The sequence below is a fragment of the Neoarius graeffei genome, chromosome 26 (assembly GCF_027579695.1).
Source record: "Neoarius graeffei isolate fNeoGra1 chromosome 26, fNeoGra1.pri, whole genome shotgun sequence".
NCBI lineage: Eukaryota > Metazoa > Chordata > Actinopteri > Siluriformes > Ariidae > Neoarius > Neoarius graeffei.
In genome coordinates, this window is record NC_083594.1 from 49,224,928 (window position 1) to 49,236,217 (window position 11,290).

The 11,290-nt window shown below is 44.6% G+C and overlaps 1 protein-coding gene across 3 annotated transcripts in view; it reads right to left on the reverse strand.

The window, feature by feature from the left end:
- fgd5a (FYVE, RhoGEF and PH domain containing 5a) overlaps nt 1-10,945 on the reverse strand; it is a 107,938-nt gene extending 96,993 nt beyond the window's left edge. For all 3 annotated transcript variants that reach the window (XM_060910678.1, XM_060910679.1, XM_060910677.1), the window contains exons 1-2: nt 10,681-10,945; nt 1,349-4,172 (exon numbers count right to left, since the gene is read on the reverse strand). In XM_060910678.1, coding sequence (XP_060766661.1) covers nt 1,349-4,172; nt 10,681-10,696 — 2,840 coding nt within the window. In that variant the 5' untranslated portion in view covers nt 10,697-10,945. The remainder of the gene's footprint in view (nt 1-1,348; nt 4,173-10,680) is intronic.
- Nucleotides 10,946-11,290: the final 345 nt, after the last annotated feature.

Genomic DNA, 11,290 nt, shown 5'->3' on the forward strand with positions numbered 1-11,290 from the left:
TGTTCTGCAAGAACATATTAGCAGGAGTATTCTCAGACAGAGAGGTGAAGGCAGAGCTATCAGACTGGCCAAGCACTGATCCCATTTCCTGTTACATTGTTTTGGCCAACGCTTCCTCCAAACTTCTGTGATGGTACTGCCATTGTGTTTGGAGGAAAAGTTTTCAACATTCCCAACATGAGAACTCTCCTGTGACTTACAGTGTGCTAACATGCCACTGAGAGACATACACCCAGTTCTCAACGAAATCTTGACCACTATTTGGACAGAATACGATTTTGAGACTTGTTTCTGTTAAGTAATGCTGGAGGATCTCTTTCATAATTATGATCTATTCCAAATCCATCCTCTTTTCAATACAAACTGATTGTTTTGACCTTTATTATAAGTGCTTGTAGTAGAGCTTGTCCCTGCCAAGTAGGTCACGCGACCATACCGCAAGTTAGCCTAGTGGTTAGTGTGTCCGCCTCTTGATCAGGAGATTGCAAGTTCTACTCACGGTCAAAAACCATCATAAAAATGGTACCTAATGCTGTCTGGCAAGGCATGCTGCAATACAGATGCAAGTGGGGAGTCAAAATCTTGTGGTTACTTGTGCTCCCCCGTATAATAGGCGAGAGGCTGAGGGCTATCGAAGCGGAGATCAGCGCCACCCAATGCGCCTTAAGGGCCTGGCTAGTACTGGGATGGGAGACTGCCCGGGAAGACCAAGTTCTGGCACGGGAAGGACTTTGACATGACCGTAACATGTATGTATGCTATACAGTACCTGCGCCAGAAACTCGATAACTTCTCTAAAACCCCCAGAAGCATAATTTCTCTAAGAAGTCCATTGCAACGTTGTCTGTACTTTACTGTTTTGGATCTTCAACTTGGCCAGTACTTAGTTTCTTTTTTGGTTTTGGTGTGAGATGAAAGAAAAGAGCCCTTCCTGGAATGCCTTTATACTGAAGAAAAAGCACGAAGCATCTCTTCCCCACTGGATATCATGGGATCTTTGTCAACAAATCAATTTGGACAGAAATCCCAGAGATACTCTGGTAATAATTCCATTACCCCACCTCCCCAAATAAAATGAATCCAGTCCAATAACGGCTTTGTACAAAACTACTGAACAGTCCATACAGAATATGCAAATCATGCAATACCCACTTTTATGCCATGTTTACAGTCTAGGATAAGGAAAATCCTTAGATCTTACTCACCTCGATCTTTTACGCATCTGTAAGCTTGTAGGGAAAAGTAAATGGTTGATTTTGTATCACCTATCCTACCACACAGTATTACAATTAAGGATATTTACTGTATGTACATTTCAACAATCAGAGTAAATGAAAACTTTTCATACCTCTCTGTCTCTTGCTCTTGTGTGTTAGTTTTGTTCTCTATTCCTGCAAAGCTGTTCATGTCAACATAACCGTCATTCTCGTTTGAAGTTGCTGTCCGATTTTGGTCGTCAAAGAACTCAGTGATGGTGACGGCCCGAGTGGGCCTCCCTGGAGGAATCTGAATATTCTCATAGTCAGAGCTCATGGCTGGAATGTTTTCATAGTCAGAAGTATCAGCACTTGGGAAGGAGATGGATCGAGGTTTGGTGAGTGGGAGTGGCATGAAGGGAGGCCGAGAGCGGTCCTCAAAAGATTCCACTCTGGAGATGCCCCTGCTGCCATAAGTCTTGGGTACGCCTTTCTTCTTCTGCCTGTCTTTGTAGACTACAAAGGTAGCAGGAAAGTCTGAGTTGCGTTGGGGTTTTATGATGCGAGACTGAAGTTGAGGGGAGCTGCCATTACTCCTCTTATCCAGCTCTATTACCCGAACAGGCCCATGGTGGCTCGATTCAGATGATGATCTGGAAGAACGTACGCTGCCATCAGTGTGCGATTTGCTGTCGGCTTTCCTCCTAAACTTCAGAGCCAGGAAACGCTTGAATGATGTCTTCTTCTTTTTTGGTTTGTCATTAGACTCATGTTGAAGAAGTAGTGATGGGGAACTTTTCGTGATAGGCCTCTTGGTGATGTACGCCAGCTCAAAGGGTGGTGGGATGTCAACAAGAGATGTAGGTGTAGACACACCACTAGAGGACTGGTGGCTTCTTTGAGAGAAACTCCCAGAAGAGGTGATGACACAAGGTAGGGAGAGAGTGTCATCTGTCCGTTTCACTCTGTCATCCACTCTGGGTGAATGACTGCCCTCCAGGTAGGCAGACAAGGTCATGTCTCGGCCCTCCGCAGAATACGATCGTGGGGAGAAGAGAAAACGTCTAGAGTTCAATGACGGAATCATCCGATTTGACTCTGAATTATCTGAAGCCTTTAATAGATCTCCATTTTGGTCCAAGGTAACAGAGTAGTAGTCATGAGTCTGAGACTCATTGCCTGTCTCCTCAGGAACAGTCTCGGGGACATATCCAGGGACTTTCCCAGAGAGTGACCGTGAACGAGTAACAATCGTCTTTCTGTCCAGGGTGATAAAGTTCTCTCCTTCTGAGTCAAAGCCTGCTTCCTCGTAAATGTGCTCATCACTATCTGTGTCAGAGTCCTCAAAAAAAGGCACTATGTGGCAGTCGAGATCTTCTATGTCCTCCTCAAATGCCTCGGTGGTGTGGGCAAACACTAAACGGTTTGTTAGTTCAGGAGTCCTGCCCAAGTCTAGGCCAGGGGGCACTGTAATATCGCAAAGTCTAAGACGTGGCTGGCAACTGTTTCTCTTGCTCACACCACTTTGTCTGCGAATGGCTGAGCGCTCCTTTGTGCTCTTCCCTTTAGTTTTACGTGTCATGTCTACAGGCTCGTCTTCGTCACCTATCTCTACATAATCCTCAGATGACACACACTCTAACTGTTGATCATCTCCATCCTGGCATAGAGAACCTTCTATGTCAGCATACTCATCCACTGCGTCTGTGTTTGACATTTCCCTGTGCTCCTGTTCCAAGGGTTCATCAGATGAAGTCACATTGTCTGCCACCTGAACCTGTTCTTCAACTACTTCTGCTACATCATCAGATGAGACAAAAAAAGGCTCTTGAGTGGATCCCATCTTTGTCTCAGGGTCCTTTGCTTTCTCTTCACTACAATCTTCATCTGTACACTCCAGTTCAGGGTCTGAGGTGCTCATGAGATCAGCAGGCACCACCTCTATGACCGAATATGGCTCAAACGGATCCTCTACACCCTCTGAGAACCTGAAACGTCCCGATTCGTCTTTGGTGGCGCGTTCTGGCTGCCATGCACTGGTGTCATCCAGAGGTCCAATTACATCATATGGGTACTCCTCACACAGGGAGGGCTGACTGCCATTCATAGCCTGGGAGGAAAATCCAGCCACTGTATTTGACGTATCCTCAGTGCTGCACTCTGCACTTGGATCTGCGCCCTCTTCACATAGCTTTGTGGCTGTGGTATCTATTGGGGTTGCGCATAGGAACTCTCTTTCACTGAAATAAGGCTCCTCTGTATCATCAGCAGTCTCCGACGTCAGTTCCTCAGCATTATCTATCTCTGTATACGTACTGCCCTGATTTGAGTTGTATTCCTCAATTTCTTCATAAGGGCTCAGTGTGCCATTGTTGGCCTCTGAGTCATCCCTTGTTTGATACTCCACGGCGGTCTCTTTCTCAGCAGGATCATCTGCTGTATCATCAGGATCACCTGTGCCTGGTTGTGGGTGTATATCATCTGTTTCTTTGATGTGGTCTGTAGCAGCTGAAACAGTAGTTACAATAACATTTTTGACCTCGTTCAAGGAACCTGCATCAACTACTTCAAAGCGGCTCTTCTCTTCTTTGGCATCTATTTCATCTCTTTCTTCTACCCCCATCTGCAGCACTTCCTCTGTGTCTTTATCATCAATACCATCATGGTAATTGTGTTTCTCTACTAACTGTTCAAAAAGATCCTCTTTTTGGGTCTCTCCGGGTGGGTCAGCTTCATCCTGTGTGGATTCTGATTCACTGTCCTGCGTTAATTCCAATTCCGATGCGACATCTCCATTACTAACAATGCATTGGCTGTGTTCACCTTCTTGCTGAGTGGAGAGTTTTGGCTTTGGAGCAACTGGAGGTTTAGGACCTCGGGAAGACAGACAAGGTCTTGACATGAGGGTGGAGCGCACTGTGATGGCTAGACGACTTTGGATCTCTGATTGAGGTGTTTGAAGTCGCTTCTGATAATCTGCAAAACAGACAGAGGAAAGAATAAGGTTAAGTATTTAGAGGTTTGGTGCAATATGAGGCCAAAGGCTTCACGGCCCGAAAATGGTCTTTAAGAAGCAATACCAATGACCTGTATTCCTATTCCTAGCCATGGACATGGATGGGATATAAAAAAGCCATGGTCAACTATAGAAATGCCAGAGTACATACTTGCATCCAGTCATGCAATATGCAAGACTTAATGAATTCCTGCTACTCACAGTCCCATGGATGCATCGCGTTGCATTGCATTTGATCACTATCACAGCAGAAATCGTATTTGATATCTAGAGGTTGACAAGTTTCTTCTGGTTTCTAATCGAAACCGTCAATTGTCAGTTACTTGCCATGACCAGCTATCATCCTAAAATTTGACATTTTCTAGCTTGCTAGTGTCGACTCTTTCGACTACGAGGAAGCCATGGCCTTGTGGTAAGAGAAGCAGCTTTGAGACGAAACAGTCGCTGGTTCAAATCCCTGGCCTAACAGGAATGGCTAAAGTGCCCTTGATCAAGGCACCTAATGCCCAACTGCTCTGGGGACCAGTGGCGGCTGGTAGTCTTTCAAACAGGGGAGGCTGGTCGGTTACAATATTTCCAGATTTTAAAAGAAAAAACACATCAATTTTGCCCATACTCTTGCCTCTGATCTGGCTGATTGTTGGCAGGGTCACAAACTGTGAAATAACAGGTTCTTTTGGCCCATTAGCCTACTGTCCAATATACATGATGGTGGTGTTGGGGGGGGGGGGGGGTTATGTTTTAACATTTTATATTTTAAAATTGTGGCATGTTGTTTAAAAATTGACCTCGGCTGTGTTTTTGTTTAAAAATGTTTTCCAAATTGTAGCTGTGTTTAATTCATATCCAGAAAAATATATATTCCAATATAATATACTCAGCATAAACATTTTAAATAGATTCTATATTTTTGGTCCATCCATGACATATTACTAAAGTAGCCTATTTACTGTTGTTGATGTGGGTCACTTGCTGTTAGCCAATTCACTTTCTCGTACCAGGAGAGCTGAAAGGAACGAGTATTATTCCCTACCTTTTTCACCAAGTCAATTTGAGGCGTTGGTCTACCCTGCTCTTTAATTTTAATTTTTTCCTCGAAAGGAAGACTGGCAAATGGCTTCGCCAAAATTAAATCAGCAATGCTTGGCCTCCGTGTGCAGCTTTCTTGCTAGCTGACTAGCCCCCTCAAGTTCAAGTTCAGTCACTCAAATAAACGACATTTCTGGAACTAAGATAGCAAACTTGACAACACTATATCTACACTTTATTTACAATGAAAATATATACAAACTAAAAAAGCTGGTAGAAACCGTATGTAATGAATGAAATCGAAATGTAAGCTGATCTCTTACAATACACCACAGCACTTGCGAATCCGCATGGGACTGAACTGATGTTGCCAGATACTGCTGACGTTATCCAGCCCAAAATATGTTCAAAACCCGCCAAAATGCACTTAAAACCACCCAATCTGGCAACACTGTGCTGCCTGTCTATAGTTGAAACGAGCTTTCAATCAAAGAAAATATCCGGCCGCTTTCACCAATCACCAGTCTCCTCGCAGAAACTGCCATGTCCCTCCCATGTGAGGCTGGGAGTCCGTAGGCGGGCGTTTTCGCAGTATTTGTCCAATAACCGTCTTGCATTTTGAGATTGAAAAGCGCATAGCTCCCAAATGCCATTGAAGTCCACTGAGGCTGGGAGTCCGTAAGACTCTGTGGGCAGGCGTTTTCGCAGTATTTGTCCAATAATCGTCTTGCATTTTGAGATTGACAAGCACATAGCTCCCAATCCACTGAGGCTGGGCTGCATCGCGCTGTCACAAGGGGGAAAAACTCACGCACACAAAGTTATAATGGAATGATTTCGCACTGTAGTTGGGTTGAGCACATATATTTCTATGATTCTGGATCTGAAATAGCAATGTTATAAGGTCGGCTATAACATAAGCCTAGCGCAATTCATCCTACACGATGTTCGTCATTTTTAGAGGAGGCTGAGCCTCCCTCGTTGTCTTAGAGCAATCACCCGTGCTGGGGACATTGTATGCTGCTCTAGATAAGCGCATCTGCTAAATGCCATTAATATAATGACTATGCAAGTGTATAAGCACAATAATTACTTCCAAAAATACCAGTCACCTTGTTTAGAGTAACTTTTGGGAATATTTTGGTAAAGAAACATTCCTTCTGTCTTGACTCATCCATAATTCAACAAGAGATTAAAAAAAGCTTTTATCATGTCTATGTTACACTTTAAAATAATTGCTCAGGTGTTGTTCTCTAAATGCCTGTATTGTATCAGAGTGCTAATTGCTAAACTGGACCAAATCAAGCGACTCTATGCTAAGTCAGCACCTCCACAGGCTGTAAAACCTTTTCAAGCCAAAAACAACAGAAACCAAAATAATGACCTTGTGACCCCAGTGATGAAAACCAAACAGCATCCTTAAACAGGGTTAATGTGAATTTAAGGCCTCTTTGGTACAACACACCCTTTCTCTTAACAAAACTCATACACCCTTTGCCTCTTCCTGTTATTTAGTACCTGGCTTGACGCACGTCCTACTAAACTCCCTGTGCACTTGGTGATCTCCCCGCGAAGATGTTGTTTTCCCAGCGGCACAAATGAATTATTCCAGCACACTCTCCTGGAAGCTCAGTACACAGGAAGTGCATAGGGAAAGCACATTATTGGCATGCCATGTTTAATCTATCGCTTTATCAAAATTTCTTTCGATTTCACTGGAGTTCTGGCCATTTCTCCAATGACTAAGAATGGGAGAAAATTCTTCAGACTGATTTTTTTTTCTTTGTCTGAAAACGTATTTTTCCCCCTAGAAAGTCAAAGAACAATAAAAAAGAGAAACAATACAGCTGTCTGAGTTCAAAACAGGATATGAATTATGCAACAAAGAATTTCATTAAAACAGGACAGAATGGGGGAAGACAGTAGGCTGGGGCTTTGGACTGTGCGAAGCCAACAGGACATGATCTCAGCTGTGGTTGGTGTGAAACATAAGCCATCTGATAATGAGGTAGTAGGTGCATCAGCTGTGATAAGCGAGAGGAAGGGAATGGAGAGAGATTACAGGAATCACTTAGTGAGAATAATGGACTGCTGCACTGTCTTGGACTTGGTACATTCAGTCATTTGTGCATGTATATATTAAAATAATGTTAATTTGTAACCTCTTCCTAAAACCAAAGAAAATATTTGAAGAAATGTGGATGGAATGCTCTGTGCACACACAGGAAGTTGGTCTGACACATTCATCAGTGTCTCACTCGTCTTAGTTTAATGATCAATGTATTATGCATTGGATTAATTTCGCACAGGGGATTTTCCTGGGCAGGTGTTGTGTGCTTATTAATGCCAGGATCAGACTTTGCAATATTTTTGTCTTTCACGATGGTCACCATGTCAGATTAAGGAATCATGGTGACATAAATTCTTGCTGTGTCTTGGTCGGGAGACTGGAAACACTACCGTTTTGTCTCTGACAAATGTTCTTGCATGCTGTCGGGGAGGACAGTCAAGAAATCGTCAATCATTGCTACCGGTCAACATTAAGGAATTGTCAAACTTGGCAAGAAAATACAAAAAAAAAAAAAAACCTGACATGCTAGACTTCAAATGTGTTGTTGGGCCACATTGCTGTTCTTTGATTAATTATACTACAAGGCCTGTTCGTCATTCCTGACATTCATATTTGCGCCTGACATCAGAAATGACATAATTGGGTTGAATCCATGTGTTCTGATCCTAACACAAAAACCTGGCTAAGAGTGAAAGAGTATGGTGAAGGAAAGGTACATCACTGATGTAAATTCAGTTCACACTAGATATCTTCACAAAATCCATTGAAATCTGGATTTACATCCATCCATTATCCGTAACCGCTTATCCTGTGCAGGGTCACAGACAAGCTGGAGCCTATCCCAGCTGACTATGAGCGAGAAGCGGGGTACGCCCTGGACAAGTCGCCAGATCATCACAGGGCTGACACATAGAGACAAACAACCATTCACACCTATGGTCCATTTAGACCCACCAATTAACGTAACCTGTATGTCTTTGGAGTGTATCAGAAACCGGAGCACCCCCATGTAGAGAACATACAAACTACGCACAGAAAGGTCCCTGTCAGCCACTGGGTTCGAACCCAGAACCTTCCTCCTGTGAGGCTAACCACAACACCGCCATGCCATCTGGTTTTGCCTTTCATCCATCCATCCATTATCTCTAGCCGCTTATCCTGTCCTACAGGGTCGCAAGCAAGCTGGAGCCTATCCCAGCTGACTATGAGCAAGAAGCGCGGTACACCCTGGACAAGTCGCAAGATCATCGCAGGGCTGACACATAGACACAAACAACCATTCACACCTACGGTCCATTTAGACCCACCAATTAACGTAACCTGCATGTCTTTGGAGTGTATCAGAAACCGGAGCACCCCCATGCAGAGAACATACAAACTACACACAGAAAGGTCCCTGTCGGCCACTGGGCTTGAAGGCTCGAACCCAGAACCTTCCTCCTGTGAGGCTAACCACGACACCACCATGCCATCTGGTTTTGCCCTTCATCCATCCATCCATCCTTTATCTATAGCCGCTTATCCTGTCCTACAGGGTCGCAAGCAAGCTGGAGCCTATCCCAGCTGACTATGAGCGAGAAGCGGGGTACACCCTGGACAAGTTGCAAGATCATCGCAGGGCTGACACATAGAGACAAACAACCATTCACACCTACGGTCCATTTACATCCACCAATTAATGTAACCTGCATGTCTTTGGAGTGTACAAGAAACCGGAGCACCCCCATGCAGAGAACATACAAACTACACACAGAAAGGTCCCTCTCGGCCACTGGGCTCAAACCCAGAACCTTCCTCCTCTGAGGCTAACTACTACACCACCCTGCCATCTGGTTTTGCCCTTCATCCATCCATCCATCCATCCATCCATCCATCCATCCATCCATCCATTATCTATAGCCGCTTATCCTGTCCTACAGGGTCGCAAACAAGCTGGAGCCTATCCCAGCTGACTATGAGCTAGAAGCGGGGTACACCCTGGACAAGTTGCAAGATCATCGCAGGGCTGACACATACACACAAACAACCATTCACACCTACAGTCCATTTACATCCACCAATTAATGTAACCTGCATGTCTTTGGAGTGTATCAGAAACCGGAGCACCCCCATGCAAAGAACATACAAACTACACACAGAAAGGTCCCTGTCGGCCACTGGGCTTGAACCCAGAACCTTCCTCCTGTGACGCTAACCAATACACCACCATGCCATCTGGTTTTGCCCTTCATCCATCCATCCATCCATCCATCCATTATCTATAGCCGCTTATCCTGTCCTACAGGGTCACAAGCAAGCTGGAGCCTATCCCAGCTGACTATGAGCGAGAAGCGGGGTACACCCTGGACAAGTCGCAAGATCATCGCAGGGCTGACACAGACACAAACAACCATTCACACCTACGGTCCATTTAGACCCACCAATTAACGTAACCTGCATGTCTTTGGAGTGTATCAGAAACCGGAGCACCCCCATGCAGAGAACATACAAACTACACACAGAAAGGTCCCTGTCGGCCACTGGGCTTGAACCCAGAACCTTCCTCCTGTGACGCTAACCAATACACCACCATGCCATCTGGTTTTGCCCTTCATCCATCCATCCATCCTTTATCTATAGCCGCTTATCCTGTCCTACAGGGTCGCAAGCAAGCTGGAGCCTATCCCAGCTGACTATGAGCGAGAAGCGGGGTACACCCTGGACAAGTCGCAAGATCATCGCAGGGCTGACACATAGACACAAACAACCATTCACACCTACGGTCCATTTAGACCCACCAATTAACGTAACCTGCATGTCTTTGGAGTGTATCAGAAACCGGAGCACCCCCATGCAGAGAACATACAAACTACACACAGAAAGGTTCCTGCCGGCCACTGGGCTTGAAGGCTCGAACCCAGAACCTTCCTCCTGTGAGGCTAACCACGACACCACCGTGCCATCTGGTTTTACATTTATCACTAATGTAATGATTCTGAACAAGGAAACACTGGATGAACCCAAACCCAAACCCAAACCAAAAAAAACCCTTGTGTTCTTATCAGTGACACCGAAACAGTGAGATAATGGTGGATAAGTAAAGACAAACAGTCCTAAGTGTGAGAATATTGTGAGTAAGAATCATGCGTTGAACGCAAGACAGTTTTTATGATTACAGCAGCAGCTTATAGGTATAAATCTACAGTACCCAGGTGAGATTAAGAGATTATCAATAAGAGATTAAAAGCACTTCAGAGTTGGGTGTCAACTATTTCAGGGAAGACTGAAAAATGTCCTCCAAAACCCTCTCAAGGATGTAAACACAGTGTTGACATCACAAAAACAAACAAACAAACAAAACTGTGTGTTTTGAAGTCTGTTTCTTTCACCTGTGTTCATTTTCATCCGGATGTCATCCGTCGTGGCGTCTGAATGTCCACATCGTTTCCTTCTCCTCCTGCGTGCCGGAATATCCAACACAAATGTTTCCAAATGTATCCTGTTATCACTCCAAGAACATTTTCACAAAGAAATGAATATTAAACATTACTTATACCGCTTTTCCGAACTAGTTTAAATATTTAAATGCCGGATCGTGTCATCCCTTCATCAGAGAGAAGAATAGAGAGAGAGAGAGAGACAGAGAGCGCAAGTGTGCCTCATCACTTTCTGCGCTCGGGCGCAGGAGGTGTGTTTTCTCCTCTTCCTGAGGAGGTCGAGCTCTGGTCCTCTTAACCAATCAGACCAATAAACAGCTCATAAGCACTTCATGCATCGCAAATGAATCTGCATAGACACAGTGATGAGTTTACACCTTGGTATAAATAATATAAGATGTGCCAGAAATGAGCTCGAGATATCTTCTGGATCTGGTTGAGATGATGCAAAACCATCAAACAAATGGTGTAGAGCAGAAAAATTGGTTGTCACAAGCCCATCAGGGCGGCACGGTGGTGTAGTGGTTAGCGCTGTCGCCTCACAGCAAGAAGGTCCTGGGTT